Here is an 18,420-nt window from a genome sequence, read left to right on the forward strand (position 1 = left end):
AATATCCAGAATTTTCTATCTCCTTCTGTCTCCAGACTTGTTTCGCACGCCGGCCGCAATTTTATCATATCACACGAGACCGGAGGATCTTTCGCCTCTTTATTCTTTTGAGTCTTTGTTTTCGTATCGTCATTGTATCTGGCCACAAATAGGCTAATAATAATAAAAATTAACCAATAATATAATTGATGTATTACAGAACCAATTCGACTTAAGGTCCTTAAAAAATAGACCGTACCTATTCTTTGCCTCCTATTACATATTAAAGAAAACAATAATAGAAAGATTTTTTTTTTGATTGGACAATTCACACCAATTGACCTAGTCCCATGCTAAGCTGGTGAAGCTTGTGTTATGGGTACTAGGCAACGGACCCATGGATTCGCAGTCAGGGGTACTAACCACTAGACCAATGAGCTGTCGATTTAAACAATGATTAGAATTCTACTTTTCACAAATAAGTAATATCTGCTCTGCTAATATGGAAACTTTTGCCAAGTAGATTCCTAGCGAGAATAGAAATAAAGGGAGCCCAGAAAAATCTCTTGGATGGTCTTCATATAAAAGGCGTGTTTAACAGACTCAGTAATTTTTAAACGTTCTTTGTGAATTAGACGGGAAGTCAATATAATATATAATCGGCAAAACCGATCGTTCACATGTTAGAGATAATGTGTGTAATTTACGACAACGTAAATCATTGAACGACAAAACAATATATGAATCGAATTTTATGGCCTTATTACAAGTATAACATCCAGTATATATTTAAAAATTTAGCCATATATGTCTCTATTTATATATATTATAGTGTATACTTGGTATACCCAATAAATTCGCTATGTAACTCCCGTATCTCAAAATTACACTTAAACTCAAACTCAAAATAACTTTATTCATATAGGTAAACAAGTACACTTATGAACGTCACCAGAAAAGATGTTGAATTGATTCTTAATTTACATTGACTACCAGTTCGCAAGTCAAGTGCGGAGAGCGGGCAAGAAACTCTCCGTCACTCCACTTAACTTTGATTGGCGGCCTATCCCACCTTACCACAACTGTTTATACCTGGAGTTAGACCCTAAGTTTGCGCTCCAGTGAATCCGCTTGATGATAAAAAAAATCGCTATATCTCCTGCTAAATTACATGAACCTTCAGTGAATCCGCCCATTATACTCACCCAAACAAACAAAAGACCAACCGTCGACTGCACGTGACTACGTTTGTCTGCTTTAAATAGCTTTATAAATATTTAAGATGCGTCGTTTCCATGTGAGGGGATCCGATGATTCATTTGCAATAGTAATTATACAATAACACGCAATATGGATCTATTAATAAAAAAATTATAACAGAATAATATAATCTTAATCATGATTACAGTTAAAAACCACTGTGGTTTGTACAAAAGCGAAAAATGCGTATAAATATAGTTCTTCAACTTGTTAGGCTATCTAATAACTGACCGGGTAGTTCATTTATTAGCCGCGTTAGCAAATACCTCCTACACATATCACATAATTGCATTCCTAAATTTTTTTTAAAATGTTGATTAGTAATCATAACAATCAAATATACGGTATTTACAATTTTCTTAACCTTCATAGTAATAATAAAGACAATTAAATTTAAAAATTTAAAAGTTTTGTTCCGTGGCAGTGTACCTTTAACGCTGGCAGCATTTACTCGCTGTATTGCGATACTTATTCGTTGAGCGAGGAAAGCACCAGCTCTGAGGTCTCTCTATCTACCAGGCGCCAACTTAAATCTTTAATTAGCGCCTGTGCACTTGAACCCCACGGCCCAAGAGTCTCTACTCCAAAGGGAAAAAATTTAAGTTGGAGGAAGGACTCTTATATTTGAGCCGTTTATTATTTCTAAACATAATTATTAACCCATAACTATAGAATATATTAAAATCTGTATTTCAGCTAAAAAAGTTATTCAATGTTTTGATCATTATCGTGTCACAAATAAACATGAGATTCTTTTTAATAAGGGTCCAATCAGGCCATTTAACAAGAGTTATTTTTAATCTTTGTGTTTACGAGTGCTGTATGCGAGTGTAGCAGATCCAGGCACACTGATAAAATTCAGAATGGCTGCATTTTATCAGATATACCGTTGTAGACGCTTTCTTGGTTAATATTACAGTTAGTCTCTTAATGTTATCCTATACTTTATAAGTTGACATAGAAATTTTAATTTATTTTATTTAAATTTTAATAATAGCCTTTTAATTCAGATACTGTTACATTTAAACACATGTATATTTCAATCTCCTTTTAGGTATGTGATTGCCCATTTTTAGCAAAGACCTCCAAATCCCGCCATTCCTCTCAACACTGTGCCACTCTCTGCCATGTACCACCTGATGTTTCCTTAATTAGGTCTATCCACCTTCTAAGTTGCCTTCCTCTGTTTCGTTTATTCTACCTTGGGCATCAGTTTAGTAATTTTTGCTCCACATTTCTGTTCCTCTTCCCATGTACTCCGCCCATTTCCACTTTAGGTTATTTTAGCTTAGCTGTTGTTCTTCTTAAAGATGTATTCTTTCTATTTTGTCTATTGTTTCCTTCACTATCAGACATCCTTCCATCGATCTTTGACAGATCTCTAAGTTTGTATGCTGCGCTTTAGTGGGCGCCCAAGCTCAATCAATATGTTAGTACAATGAAAAATAAAACTATGATCAAATTACGAACCTATTGTGGGCGTCAAACGGAAAATCATTCCAGTTTTGACGCCCATGTCTCGCACAATTCCAAATCAGTAGCAATTAAGCCTAAGAATAGATATGATATCACCAAATGATCAAACGGATTTTATTCGTAAACAACTCGATTGACACTATTGGCAAAATTGATTCTTGGTTGGTAACATGATGTAACAAAATCTTTTCTAAGGCCAGATAAATGTACAGTGGTATCTCGATATACGAGTGTTTTGAGATGTTATTAATTTAGTAATTGAAAAATACAAATCTTTAAAGTAATAAAATTTATCATCAAGCACAGTTTAACTAAAAATGCTGTAACTTACATATGTTCTATCAATATTTAGTAAAAAATATATTTTCTTGTATTAAAATAGGTTTCGTTTTTAAATATCTTAACAGTTATATAATGTTATTCCACTATTTAAATAGAAGTTCGTAAATGAACAGAGAAAAGGGGACTTGATGGTTTAGTATATTTTGGACGTGTTTTGATAGTAACTTACAAAGTTATGTTTGAATAGTGTAATCGTTCGTAGACAGTCGTCATGATTATTATCGTATTATCGATAAAAAAAGAAAGAATAAAGAAATAAAGTTAGGTCGGAGTGTGTAAACTTCGTAACCAACTTAGGGCAAGATTCAAAGTCGTGAATTATCTAGTTGAATGACACAAAACTGTTTAAGAAGCGTGCTAAAAATGAGATGAAAAACATAAGTTATATATACATTACGCCCTAAAACAGAAGTGGTAAAGAGCGGGGCATATAGCAAGATGCACAGATAAAATGGACTTTAAAGACCATTAAGACCTTAAACTATATGGGATAGACCATGGGGAAGAAGAAGAAATAGCGTTAGCAGGAAGCTAATGGAGGGAAAGAAAGACATGGGAAGAGAAATTTGAAACAACCAACAAATGCACATGTGTTTCGACACGAACGGTACCGACTTCTTCAAGTAATCATGATGGGCAAGGTCGAGGGAAAAAGACGCACTGGCAGAAGGAGGAAGTCGTGGCTCCGCAATATTAGAGAATGGACGGGAGTGGCCAGCGTAGAACAGCTGATGCGCTTGTCGAAAAATAAGAAGGAGTATGACGAGCTGACCGCCAACCTCCAGTAGTAGAGAGGCACTTCAAGAAGAAGAACAAATATACTAAGATTCGAAATAAAGGATTTATTATTATTATGTCCAAAACGGACATACGGAATTTTGCATTCGCCAGTCTGATTCTCCAGAAATCAACATGAAGCACAGAGCCTTGCTTAATTAAAATGATCATGAAACAGACTCTGAAATGTCGCCTTCGTTAAGGGATTTTATTATGCAGAAATTTGCTATAAACACGAGACAAATTCAAATAAGTACCTGTTGCGTTGCATACTTTTATGGATTAACTAATATAATCCGTGGTTTATACCGGCTGTTACGTGCAACTTTCTGTTCTAGCGTTGCTATTTATAGAACCCGTATAATGAGGTAGATTTCAAACTGGTATTCGATAAATACGAGTAATCGCCCCCATGTTTATAAAGGATTAGTCAATGAAAGTTTCATTATTGAGTTCAGAATTTATCTACAAAAGCAACAGTGTTGGCCCAGGCTTTGTGCGTCTCTTAATAATAATAATTTATTGCAAGAATATGGTACAAAAATGTGTAAGGTGGCACAATCGTAAGTTCGCATATTCTGCCACACACAATGGCGCGCAAAATTGTCTTTAAAGGAATTTTACATTTTACATTATTAGTCATATGAATTGGTCAGTTCTTATATTATTTGTATCGTACATATCATATACGTTATTTAATTATCACTGAGATCGTAGGTTCCCCCATGCAACAATTAACTGTCTTTCTATGTTCATTTAACATTCGCTCGAATAGTAAAGGATACAAACACGTAGATACAAAAAGTCGACGGCGTTTGTCATTCACATGTGATCACCTACTTGCCTATAAGATTGACAAATGATAATGAAACAAATACAGAAAACTGAGGCCAGATCTAAAAAATTGACCACTCATTTATTTATTACCTACACAAATTGTTATCGGTTTACGTGAATACTGCACATTTAAGATAGTCCCTCGCTCGCTCGATATAGGTATTGATAATATCATTATAAATGTTTGTTAATAACTAGCTTCCTTTTTAGGAGGAACAAACCAACATATGGAATATTTTGCTTACCCATTAGAGACTGTTCGCTTTACTGGAATAAAAACTGGTTTTATTGCAAATTTTCCTCGAAATAAAAGTCTTCTTCAGAGTTCTAAATCCTAGAATTGGTCCAGCCGTTTTCGAGTTTTGCGTTTAATATATTGCGATTAATTTAAATTACTTAATGGATATATAATATCTGTGACATTACTCTAATTACTGCTAATATATTTGACATAAAATATATTTAGCAGACACCTGTATGTCTGTAGGTACCCAAGCAAACCAAAAAACAAAAGAAGTAAAAAGGAAGGAGGAACACATACATATCTTCGTCTCACTCTCACCTTTTTTTATATATTGAGAAGCGTGTTCTATATTAGACCATTTTATTCCACAGTGCACTCGTCAAGTCTGCTATGCGGGCGCGTAAAAGAGGTGGAATTGGGTGGTAACAGTGGCGCGGGCGCAGCGCTGGCGCTAACGCTTATCCGCCCGCCCACTCCCCCTTCAAATGCGTCCTGTCAGTTGCAACTGACTGCTCCCGATGCAGCGGCATTTACTGTGCGGCTAATAGATGTTAAGGTTTGTGCATTTTTTATTAAACATACGATATGGAATTTTAAATATCAATATATAAATATATATAATGGTTATCAGTTAGAGTTATGTATTATAGTACTTCAAGCACGTGACCTAAACTTCGTTAGTGAAGCTGAATGTTTAGTCTTACGATTTAACTTAATTACTTACATAATTTGCCTATTTTAAAAAAATCAATTGCATCTAATCCCGAAATTTTACAAATACAAAACTCTTTAATTGTAAATGAAAATGCTTTAACAATACACAAATTGTTTAGAAACATTTATTTTAAAGAAGGTAATTTAAATGTACAATACTTCTTCAGTATAAAAGTGTTTGAACGCTTCCTCGGTGGCGATTTGCCAACGTTTGATTGTTTCTTTGTAACGTCATCGACAGTTTTAGTCAAAAATTACTTTAATAAGCTTTTAGTGGTGTACCCAAATGGGACCTATGGACGTAGAGTCGTCCGGCCCATACCATTACTGTAAAGTACGCAACGATCACTTATGTAGGTATATGATATAATGTAGTACTTATATATCTGTTAAAGTTCTATTTAAAAGTATTAGCAAACAATTTTTAATCTGAAGTTAAATGAAACCACCATGGACACTCAATGCCAAAATGCTAGCGAGTGCGTTGCCGGCCTTTTAAGAATTGGTACGCTCTTTTCTTGAAGGACCCTTTGTCGAATTGGTTCGGAAACACTTCAGTGTGCACCTGGTTCCACATGGTGGTGATGCGCGGCAAATTAAGTTAAGGGCGCTACAATCTGTTTTGGACTGGGCCTCATATTTCTGTATCCGTTTCATGATCATTTGTCAATCTAATAGGCAAGTAGGTGATGACTAGGCGAATGATAAAATGCGCACATAGAAAGAAAGTCTATTGGTGCACAGCCGGAGATCGAACCTACGACCACAGGGATGAGAGTGGCATGCTGAAGCCACTAGGTCAACACTGCTCTGGTGCGCGGCAAAAACTGCCTTCAAAACGCTCAGTTGTCGACGGACGTCGAGGTGATACGGGATACGGATGGCTTTACATAACTACAATTTGCTGTTATATAACCACCTTTTGCCGCTTTCTTATGTACTGTGTTTACATAGATATCTAAAACAACGTGAAATTTAAAGTTGAAAGTTACATTGAGTTATATCGTCTTCTCCGAATCCCCAAGTCATTAATACCAGGACTTATTAGTTTTGAAGCAGTTTACTATAGGCGTTCAAACGTACAACACAAATTAAGAGTCGCATTTAAATAGACTTAATTAGACAGAGCACTGTTGGCCTAGTGGCTTCAGCGTGCGACTCTCATACCTGAGGTCGTAGGCTCGATCCCCGGCTGTGCACCAATGGACTTTCTTTCTATGTGCGCATTTAACATTTGCTCGAACGGTGAAGGAAAACATCATGAGGAAACCGACGTCGACGGCGTGTGTCAGGCATTGGAGGCTGATCACCTACTTGCCAATTAGATTTATATAATCATGAAACAGATTGAGAAATCTGAGGCCAAGACTTGAAAGAGGTTGTAGCGCCAATGATTTATTTTTACACGCTTTATATTAGCTTCACCTGTATGTATGTAACCGACTCCTTCGGACTCGATTTTGACCCACTTTTAACGGACAGATTTAATTCAAACTTTGCGCACCTGTCAAAGATCGATGACAATGCAATAATCCGAAAAAAAAATGAAACAAATAAAAAAAAATTAACTAAAAAATAAATAATAGTTTAAAAAACTAAAACACGCTCTGTGCCATATTTTTCGTCTATCGAGCAACCCACGCTTTTTCACAATTAAACCAGTATTTTTTGTTCATTACCTTTTCAGCCTAAATTAGGAATTATTTTTCACTTTTTAGTTTGATGTGCTTTAAAAGCGTGTTTTTTTAAACTATTATTTATTTATTTAATTAGACTAACTCCGCTTATGGATTTGTTAATATTAAATTTATCGTAAGGACAGCGTACGTGACTGGCGCAACTATTATGCTGCCGCCTTCACCTAGTTGCCACAATGGCGAACCCATTGTGCAAGATTTACGTGAATTCCTTAACACGTTATAAGAACCTTAATAACCTTATGTTTACGAATTACCTATTAAATATGTTATAATCATCTTAAGTGTTGAATAACAAGGCTAGATCGTAAAATTGTCAATATAGAAAAGTACATACATATCTGTATTATTATAGAAAACTATCAATTGTCAAAGATCAAACCGAATATACCGGGAGTTCTTTCCGCTGCCCACTCAAGTATTTCCGAACCAATTCGACTTAGGGTCCTTCAAGAAAATACCAATCCTTTAAACGCCAACGCACTTGCGAGCCTTCTAGCAATGTGTCCATGGGCAATTATGACTTAACATCAGATGAGCCTCCTGCCCGTTTGCCTCCTGTTATAAAAAAAATAGCAACGCGTTTTGGTCGAGAGATGCTATTGACCAATTACGAATCAACGAATCGCAAGTCTTTTGTTTTATATTCTATTATATTTAAAGTGGAACTTTCATATATATCACACATAATTACCAAACTAAAATCACTTACAGGCAGATTTTGGTCAATCTGTACGTCTTTAATTTATAATTGTTGTGTCAAGCCACATTTCATATATCTAATTGAAATATGGAGTACAGGCAGTACAGCATGCTAAAACAAAATTTTTAACATACAAACACTACAAAATATATTATTAAAAGCACTATTTAGAAACAATTTTTTAACACAGACTAATAAAATCTACACAGAAACCAAAATTATGACGATTAAACGATATGTTTATAGCACCTGTATCTTAATTTAAAAAAAAACTCTCCATAGTAGCTTATTCAAAAAAATCAAACACATTACTACACGCAATACTCGAGCGAGTTTGCTTATCTTGCCAAAGCGAAGTACAAATTATTTGAAGAACTATGAGGGTGTGCAATTACTTAATCAATTACCGTCTAAAATTCGTAATATTGTGTTTAACCAATTCAAAAGGGCAGTAAAGATACATATCAGAATGATCCTAGTAGATTAAGTTTCTCGTGTAAATAATATTTTTTTTGTAATGAGAAATAAAGTTCTTCAAGTTATTTAAATGATATAATCTTAATATAACTCTGAATTGACGTATAATGTTAAAAACAATTAAAACCAACGGATGTCTAGAACCTTCTACCTGCGTCATATACATATTAATTTGATACGTAAAAAAATACTTATAAATAGTTGTTATTAAATTCTAACATTTGGAACGGTTTATATTTTGTATTTTGCATGATTATAATAATTTATATAAATCTGTAATTGGCGTATTATTGTATAATACGTTTGTTCTTTATGAAAATGTCCGCTAAAACAGTTTACTAGTAATACTCCTCAAGGTCGTTTTGTAATAAAATTATGTAACATATATATATATATATACATAATGCATTTGACCACATCTTACGTAGCTTATTTTCAAAAATATAACATATAACACCAAGATAACGTTGCCAACTCTTTCTTTCAATTTAACTATTGATTTTATGATTATTACACGCTTTACGAGTATATTAGCTTCACCTGTATGTATGTATCCTTCGGACTCGATTTTGACCCACTTTAAACGGACAGATTTTATTCAAATTTTGCGCACCTGTCAAAGATCGATGACAATGCAATAATCCGAAAAAATAAAAAATAAATAATAGTTAAAAAAAACTAAAAAACACGCTTTTAAAGCACATCAAACTAAAAAGTGAAAAATAATTCCTAATTTAGGCTGAAAATGGTAATGAACAAAAAATACTGGTATTATTGTGAAAAAGCGTGGGGCGCTCTGTGCCATATTTTTCGTCTATCGAGCAACCCAGCTAGTTGGATGTGCTTTAAAAGCGTGTTTTTTAGTTTTTTTTAACTATTATTTATTTTTTATTTTTTAGTTAATTTTCTTTTATTTTTTTTTCGGATTATTGCATTGTCATCGATCTTTGACAGGTGCGCAAAATCACCAATCACGCCAGACCGAAGTGAGACGCAGTATGCGTTCTGTCCGGCTTTTACTCGTATTGGCCGCACCTATATTAGGTCATCATATTGTGTTAGGTCTTTATTTTCTTGATTCGGTCGCCGCGCTCAAAGCCCGCGATAATATCTATGCAGTAGCTTAAAAAGGAAATTCCGTTTTTACATTGTCCTCGGGTCTCGAATCTAGCAGACAAACAAGTTTTGTGTGTTTATTATTTCACTGTGTATTGTCAAACTTTTTGATCCGTTGTACATATATTCATTGAAATATAATATTCTTCTATAAATTTGTTTGCAATTGTTCAGAAATGAATCATTAGACCGGATATAATTGATTTTCATAATAAATCTGCGATTGTTTTTAAATCGATTTTTAATGTTATCGGACACGTCATGTGTGACATTAATTAGTACATATTAATTGGTTTATGAGAATGTCCAAATGGTTCAATAATCTCCAAATCTTGCGTGACGTAATACTTGATCGCTCCCATAGTTGGTGTTGATGTGTGGAACGAGAAACAAAGCACGATTACGAGTCTGGTAGGCAGACTTCTCTTTCTAATAGGCAAGTAAGTGATCAGCCTGCTGTGCCTGATATAAATCGTCGACTTGTTGTGTCTATGGCCTGGTAAATGCGCACACAGAAAATCCATTGGTGCACTGCCGAAGTTCGAACCTACGACTTCAAGGATGAGAGATATCAAGCAACGAGGCCTAACGCTGTTCATTCAAGAGTGCGATCAAAAGCGACCAGTAACACAAGATGTTATATGTTATTGTAGATATATAGTTATTAGTATGTTATCGCATTGCTATGTATGGTTAATAGTTATTTATTTTATGATTATAGTAAGAAGTTCTACGCAAATGGTAACTAGTTAATTGGTCTGCCATAACTACATACAGTATAAATATAGTTGCTATGTCATAGTTGTATAAATAGGTATGCATTACCTGGAATTACGATAGACGTCACTAAAAAGATTTTAATTATGTTTAATTTAGATCTTTTGTAATTGCCAAATATCTATTATTTAAAATAAGATTACAAAGACAGATAGTTAAATTAATATATTTTAGTCACGGATTATTAAAATCCAATCGCACAGATTATCACGTCATACATCTTTATTTGGTCGAAACCCGGAAATTTAAAAATGTTAATGTCAAATATTTTGTTATTCGATTTGATTCTTTGTTGATTCTACGAGTATAACTCTTAACTACGAGTATTTATCTTAGATTCTTAGATAACTACCCCAGGGTACTAGACGCTATGGCGGTGGAGAATCCCCCTCTGGGTGTCCTCTTGCACATGCTACCCTGCGTGTTCTGAACGAGGCATTCTGCGCTAGTCGCGGGAAAATTGCTCCCATTTCGGCTGCTCACAGCACGACCTGAGCTGTAAAGGTCCTTCAGGCCTACAACGAGATTTCGTCAAAAAAAATGTTTATTATGGAACATAAGATACAGGTATCACTTATTCCACGTCATTAAATGATTAATACCTACTCATCGGCAAAGAAGACAGAGTGGCCGCAGTGAAGGCCGAGAGAAAAAGCCGGCGTAAAAAACTCTCGGTACTTTTAAAATAGCAAATCATCAAACAACACTTATTTTAAAACAAATATCGCAAATTAATTAGAAGTAGCCTGTCTAGCACTAGTCCCAGGCCCTTTTATCAATTAGATAATCGTTAACTTTATAGTAAGGTTTTTTACACAGCTTTTCTTTAATACATTTCTCAAATTTATTAAAAGGCAGAGATAAAAGAGCCTCTGGGATTTTATTGAAGAAGAGTATCCCTTTTCCCAAAAAAGAATTACTAACTTTAGATAGTCTAGTACGGGGAAATTGCAGCCTGTGTTTGTTCCGAGTATCAACATTGTGCGTATGTTCTGTTCTAGTATCACTATTTTTTGTATGTACATACATCTGTCGACAATTCACTTAACATCAGGTGAGTCTCCTGCCCATTTACATATCGAAAATGAGAACTATGACTATGTCAAAATCAATATATGACGGGAGCAGAAGTCCTTCAAAGAAGAAGTTTTGCAAAATATAATTAGAATGTAAATGTGTGGTCATAAAATAGTAAGATTACATAATAGTGAATACTTTTAAATATAAGTTATTGTCTATTGTCATTTTATGACAAATGACTTAATATGGAAAATAATAAAATCGTTGTTGGTATTACACTTAGAATACATTTGTCAAACGCCGAATGAATTTATTCGAATAGATTTTTCACATGATTATTCCATGTAACGTGATTCCAGCCAATATACATGAGATTTATATATTTTTCTTTATTGTATATATATTCGTTACACAACTGAGCGATTCTTAAGGCAAATTCTGCCACGCACCATCACTATGTGGAACCAGCTGCCCACTGAACTATTTCCAAACCAATTCGACTTAGGGTCCTTCAAGAAAAGAGCGTACAAATTCTTAAGAGGCCGGCAGCGCGCTTGTGAGCCTTCTGGCAGTGCGAGTGTCCATGGGCGGCGGTATCACTTAACATCAGATGAGCCTCCTGCCCGTCGGCCTCCTGTATCATAAAAAAAATGTGGGTTTTTTATAGAATTCGATTTGATTATTCAAAAGCCTTCGTGAGCGATACAACGATTATAGCGGTCATACAATTTTTCGATACCTTTTTTATAATGATTTGATAGTATTTGGTCTTAGGTCTGAGAACAGGAAAAAGTCGTTGAAGAATATGATGAAATACGTGTATGTATTTAACTTATATTCTCTTTGCTTACTACATCCAAGGGTCTTAAAACAAATTACATAATAAAAACTTGTGTAAAAGTTATTTTTAGTAAACAGAATTCCATTCCATATAAGTTGTAATCTAAGTTAGAACAGCTGTTACCTAATTTGGCCTCACGTTAACTGGTTTAGCAATGGCTGACTCAGAGACTAACGAACCAGCGTACGGCGTTTCAGGAAATTACTAGAAACTTAATAATGTTAAAAAAAAATCAAAACAAAAGTTCAAAAACCCTCATATTGCGCTACTTATTTATTTATTAGTAATCTTACAGCTAACATACATATTATAAAACAAAACACTTAAATATACAAAGCCAAAACAGATTACAGAGATTAACAATATATATGAATCAGAAAAATAAATGAAAATTACATTAAACAAACGACAAAAAAAAATGCTAACTGCTAAACAAAGTCAAATTCTTCCCGCCGCTTCAAATATTTCCTCACATCCTCTTTGGTGAGGTGGAAAATATCAACAACCTCATATTTAGCACTAAAAAGAAACAAATCTATTAGACAAACAAACAATCTATCAACAAATCTATTAACAAATTTTTGCGCGTCCATTTTGTTGCTACGTGTAAACTGTCGGAAAACAAGTCAAATTATTTTAACGTTCATTTAATAACAGTAGCTGCCATAAAGATAAGGTCAGCTACTTCCGTTTATAATTAATAAGTACTAACCTTGTCCCATTTTCTTTTTTCCCTTAAAACTTGTTTGCGAGGAATTCCGGAACTAAATAGCCAAGGGAAAAGTTAAAAGGTGCCTGCTTGAGCAGAATTGATTACAGTGCCACGGGCGCGTACAAATTTACCAAGAGAAGCACCATTTACGCGTGTCTTGCGCACCCTAAATATCGGATATATTTAGTTGCACACTGGCTGAATTCACAAGAATTGCATTATTTATAATAACATGTAAAAGAATGAGATGGAATACATTACACAGCGTATCTCATTCTCGGGGTCTCCTCTTTACGCTATACTGGACTGGACGTAGTCTCACTGTATAGTTCACTACCTCCAGTCTGAGAGTTGAATGTGTGCGTATTACGTATTACGAAGTTCTGCCACAACTTGTATACTGCTGCCGAGTACAGGGTATGCATGCTGTATAATAAATGCATATAGTAGCATTTATTGTATACATTTATATACAACGTACATAAACAGCAACCTAACCATCAAGTTTTAATGTTTTGATCCAAAAAACACATGGATGCGGTTAATTGGTAAGCTTATCGTTTACATTTATGAATAATATACATTTTAAATACGAACAGCTAGATCTTTTATTTAGTGTTTTTATTATTTTTAATTAATTGATTAAATATATTTTATATTTATATAATATTTTATAATACTTATATTAAATTATTACGACCCATTTCTATTTTTTCTATTCGATATATATCATAATTATCGTTCGTAAGGAGTAAACTCCAATCGTGCGTCGTAGCTGACACACACACTTTTTTTACTTGTTTATATTGTGTTTAGTTTACTATATGATAGTTTTCTATTGTATTAGGTTGCTATAAAAATTGAAATGAGGAATAAATAAATAAGAATTACAGAAAAATCACGACAAATAACGCTGTGATGTCATAATTCGTGGATCGTGCATTAACACAGCCTTTTGAACGTCAGCGGCCATTTCATAGAATTATTATTTGGCTTTAAAAAATCAACGATGTTATAAATTCGAAGTATTCTTCGTATCTGAGAAGTGGAGGAAAACAAATACAAGAGATGGCAAGATGAAATAAAAGTGCAGGAAAGGTTTGGTCAAGATTGAGGGATGGAAGGATCTGGAGAAGGCTTTTATCGGAATGGAATGGGAAAAAGGAACTTGTCTGAAATAAAGGCTTTTAATTAATAATGGGCATAGCTCCTCCGTCCGTGAACCGGTGTGGATGATCGAATTCCGTAAAGTAAACCTTTAGATAATAATCTGGCTTAGGAAACCTTCGAACACATGGGACCTTTTCGTTTTACGAAATCGCTACAAAAAACAGCCTCACATGATCTTCACGCTCCATTTATAAATTATCCTTTAATACGTATATAATTATAATACAAGGCAAAATGTAGGATTTATTTATTTAAAAATAAATCTCTTCAGGTCTTGGCCTCAGATTTCTGAATCTGTTTTATGATCATTTTTAAATCTAATAGGCAGTAGGAAAGCCTCCAGTGCCTGACTCACACCGTCGACTGTTTGGGTCTAAGACGTTTCCTCACGATGTTTTCCTTCACCGTTCGAGCAAATGTTAAATGCGCACATAGAAAGAAAGTCGATTGGTGCACAGCCGGGGATCGAACCTACGACCTCAGGGACGAGAGTAGCACACTGTTTAAGATTTCATTTATTTAAAGGAATTTATTTCGGCTGCTTCCATTGATTCTTAAATAATCACAGATAAATAACATATTCTGTTAGCATACTAATGAGAAGATTCAAATACATAACAAATAGGACATTTGAAGGTCATAAAGTTTGTCTGCGCTAAACGAATTTTAACGTAGCGGTTTAAAATATACTTGTCTAGGTGATTGAAAGGTCAAACTATAATTTGAAAACGTTTTGTATGCTTCGCGCCCTTTGGGAATAACTATTATAAGACTTAATTTACTAATGTGTCCATTAGTAAATAAGTAATCCCTCCTACAACACGGTAGATTGGTTCTGCGTTATTAGAAATGCGTTGTAGGAGTATCCTAGCATAACGCGCTTGTATGAATCCATATTACGCGTTATGTACAAATGATTCATGTTTAACGTTTCTCGTTAAAGGGGATTTAAATATTAAGAAAAAACTTTGTTATGAACGAAATAAGTACGTACAAATCATTTTAAAAGTCACAATACAGAAAAATAAAGTGTCTAATCCCCGCGTTATATAGGAATACCCGTGTATACAGTATAACAGGACTGAAATCGCGTAATATGAAAATGCGTTATAAAAAAACCGTGTTATAATTTGACTGAACGTCCTAGGCGTCAAAGTAGCGTAGAAATGTAGTTCTTCGTGTTCAAATATTATCAGAAAGTCGCTGGTATAGGTAATTTTAGTAATATATTAAGTCATAAAATATCTAAAGAAGAAAAAATAGAAAGAGAGAGATGAGAAAAGGACTACACAGTGAAATCCTATACCACTATGTTTTTATTTCTTTAATTGTAACGCTAATTAAGAACAATAATGACAAATAATTAAATTTTTCATCGTAACACACTGGGAGATGATAAAAATTGGGCCTCTACGTAACTATGTTCTCAAAAAGTGTCTTATCTTAAATCAATCGTATTAATTCCAGAAATTACCTATACGTATATATATTAAAAACAACCTTTTATAGATTTAACTGTTAATCTTTGAGTGCCATTTTCAAAATATATAATATATTTGAAATTTTAAAACAGATGGATTTTTTTTAATGTAGCCGTAATATTTAGTCAAAATAGTATCCAAATATGATAAAAAGTTGATTATTGTTTTTTTCCAAATCCGACATTGTTCTACGATCATGAAGAATTGTAAAGAACGTGTTCTCTGACCTAGCCATTTTATAAAATTTTGCCTTGGCTTTTTTTTGTACGCTACCTGCCAAAAATCTCATTGGCAAAACTGTGTTGTACTTGCTCAAAACAATTGAGTGTTACAGAAGTAAGATTTCCTTAAATGTCTTGTCAAGGGACCCTCTTCAATTCCGTCCAATATCTAATTACTGCCCTTATCGTGTCTCAAGCAATTAGGAGTTTAAAAAAATTCAGTTTGTACGGATACCTACTACTTTCCGTTCATTGACCACCCTTATAGGGGCGTAACATTACCCCAACGGAATTCACCCGAAGGACAATTCAAGCTAATTTATTTATTACAGACACGTCATCTATCTGTATCTACAGTATATGTTACAAGCTATCTATTATTAAATACGTAAACATAAATGTTAAAAACAAAATAAAATATTACACTTCCAATTTTAGTACTAATTTTTTGCTTAAAATGCGGATTGAGTATCAAATATCACTTAACAATGTTTTTTTTTAATTTTGTGTGGTTCTGAACTAGGAGTTTTTTGCAGACGGATTTTGGAAAATACTGCTGATTTTAAACCTTGGTATGATAATGTTACTATCTATCACTGTATACTATCAATCTGTAATGTTATAAATTCGGTACTACAAATATTTTTCTTAATATCTCCGAATTGCATACCAGAATTCTTGATATTAAAATAAGTTCGTAGATATAATTCATTCGGGAAAAGTGCGTGTTGTTGGATGACACAGCTCGTTCAAAGTCTGTAAGAAGTTTTATTACTGTATTTTTCTTCACTGTACAAAATTAGCTCCACTCGTTTGATGATATCAATGTAGTAATGGAAAACTTTCAGCGCAGGTTGTCATTGAAAAATCACGTTATAGCAATAAAGTGTATCTAGAATTACGTGCGTTTAATTATTCTGGGAAAAGTAAATTTTTAGTGTCATGTATTATTTTTAGCATAGTTTGATTTTCTTTTTCCTTTTTATTCCAATTTTAAACAGATACTTCTGTTTGTTTGTTCTGATTGTATTAAAGCTTTTGCTAAACCTTTTGATTGTTGTGGAAAGTCAATTAAACTAAAATTTGTGAAATTTTGCTATTTTTAGAATAAATCTTGGAAAAAAAGAATATATTCCATTCCAACAACGTAGTATTCGTATGCAATAGGTTTTATCGCTTATTTCGTAACACAAGGAAATGTGTATATACAATATTATGAAATTGATTTAAATTTTCCGCGAAATCGCACAGAAGGGCATATAGGTTTGTTACTACAAAAGGTCATTCACCTATAGACTGTTTAGTTATACAGCGTGTTCAATTATTATTAGTTTTTACAAAACTGTATTGTCACTTGTTATCAGCTCTTAAAGCTTACACATTGTTGGCCAAGTGGCTTCAGAGTGATCCCTGAGGTTGTAGGTTCGATTCCCAGCTGTACACCAATGGACAATCTTTCTATGTACGCATTTAATATTCGCTCGAACGGTGAAGGAAACCGGCTTGCTTTAGACCCAAAAAGTCGGCGTGTATCAGGCACAGGAGGCTGATCACCTACTTGCCTATTAGATTCACAAATAATCATGAAAAATATATAGAAATCTGGGGCCCAGATTTATTTTTATTTCATTAATAGTGGTAATGGAAGTTTTCTATATTTAACGGAGAAAACCTAACTGAAGTCCTATTCCTGTCTACAAGTATCTAAATTTCCTTTTAAAACAGCCTGTATAGTCCAACCGTTAAGGCTTCTTCGCAGATATGGAGGCTTTATACGGCTTCAGTATAATTTGTAGCAATTCCAATAGATTTCTGGAAATACAAGTACCTACACAAAGGCGTCGCGTCGTGCCCGCGTCAAGCGCTTGGTTTATTTTACCGGAGTGCCTTAGCTATTGTGTTATCTACTTATTTTGTATTATAATACCGTCTTTATTGCTCTATGTTAAGGTCCAGTTTCCGATGCCCTATTTTAGGCTGGTGGATCAGGAGTTGTATCAGACTCATCTGATGTTAATACGCCGTCCATAGATACATTGCCAGAGGGCTCGCAAATGAATTGCCGGCCTCTTAATGGTACGCACTTTTCTTGAAGGAGATACATTTGAATAGATGATAATTGAAGGTAGAAATAAATTAACTAAAGGTCAGGAAGTATATAAAAAAACTATAAACCAATTAATTTAAATATTGGTGTGTGTGAGAAAAAATATTAAGAAAATTGGTCTTTAAAAATAATAAAACCTTTAAAAATTGGTCTTTAAAGATAATAAATATATGTGCAGTTCATTTGACATCAAATATGGTCCTAGTTTCGGTTTCCAACAAAATAGTATCGTAAATTAGATTTGCTTATGCAGGTAATACAATAATGAAGTGCTTGGGGCCAATTAGGGGGTAACGGGACGTCAAACATTAATACCCATTTATCAGACAATTATTATTATGTAGAGACTCTTGGGGCGTGGGGTTCAAGTGCACTGGCACTAATTAAAGATTTAAGTTGGCGCCTGGTAGATGGTACCGGTGACTCCAGAGCTCTCCTCGCTAAATAAGTATCGCAATACAGCGAGGAA

General features: G+C 34.1%; 1 protein-coding gene across 1 annotated transcript in view; it reads left to right on the top strand.

The window, feature by feature from the left end:
• Positions 1 to 18,420, top strand: part of LOC125063522 — a 63,433-nt gene that overhangs the window by 7,292 nt on the left and 37,721 nt on the right. The window contains exon 2 of the mRNA XM_047670007.1: positions 5,287 to 5,471. Within this exon, the coding sequence (XP_047525963.1) occupies positions 5,287 to 5,471 (185 nt within the window). The remainder of the gene's footprint in view (positions 1 to 5,286; positions 5,472 to 18,420) is intronic.

Source organism: Pieris napi, chromosome 3 (assembly GCF_905475465.1).
Source record: "Pieris napi chromosome 3, ilPieNapi1.2, whole genome shotgun sequence".
In the NCBI taxonomy this organism is placed as follows: domain Eukaryota; kingdom Metazoa; phylum Arthropoda; class Insecta; order Lepidoptera; family Pieridae; genus Pieris; species Pieris napi.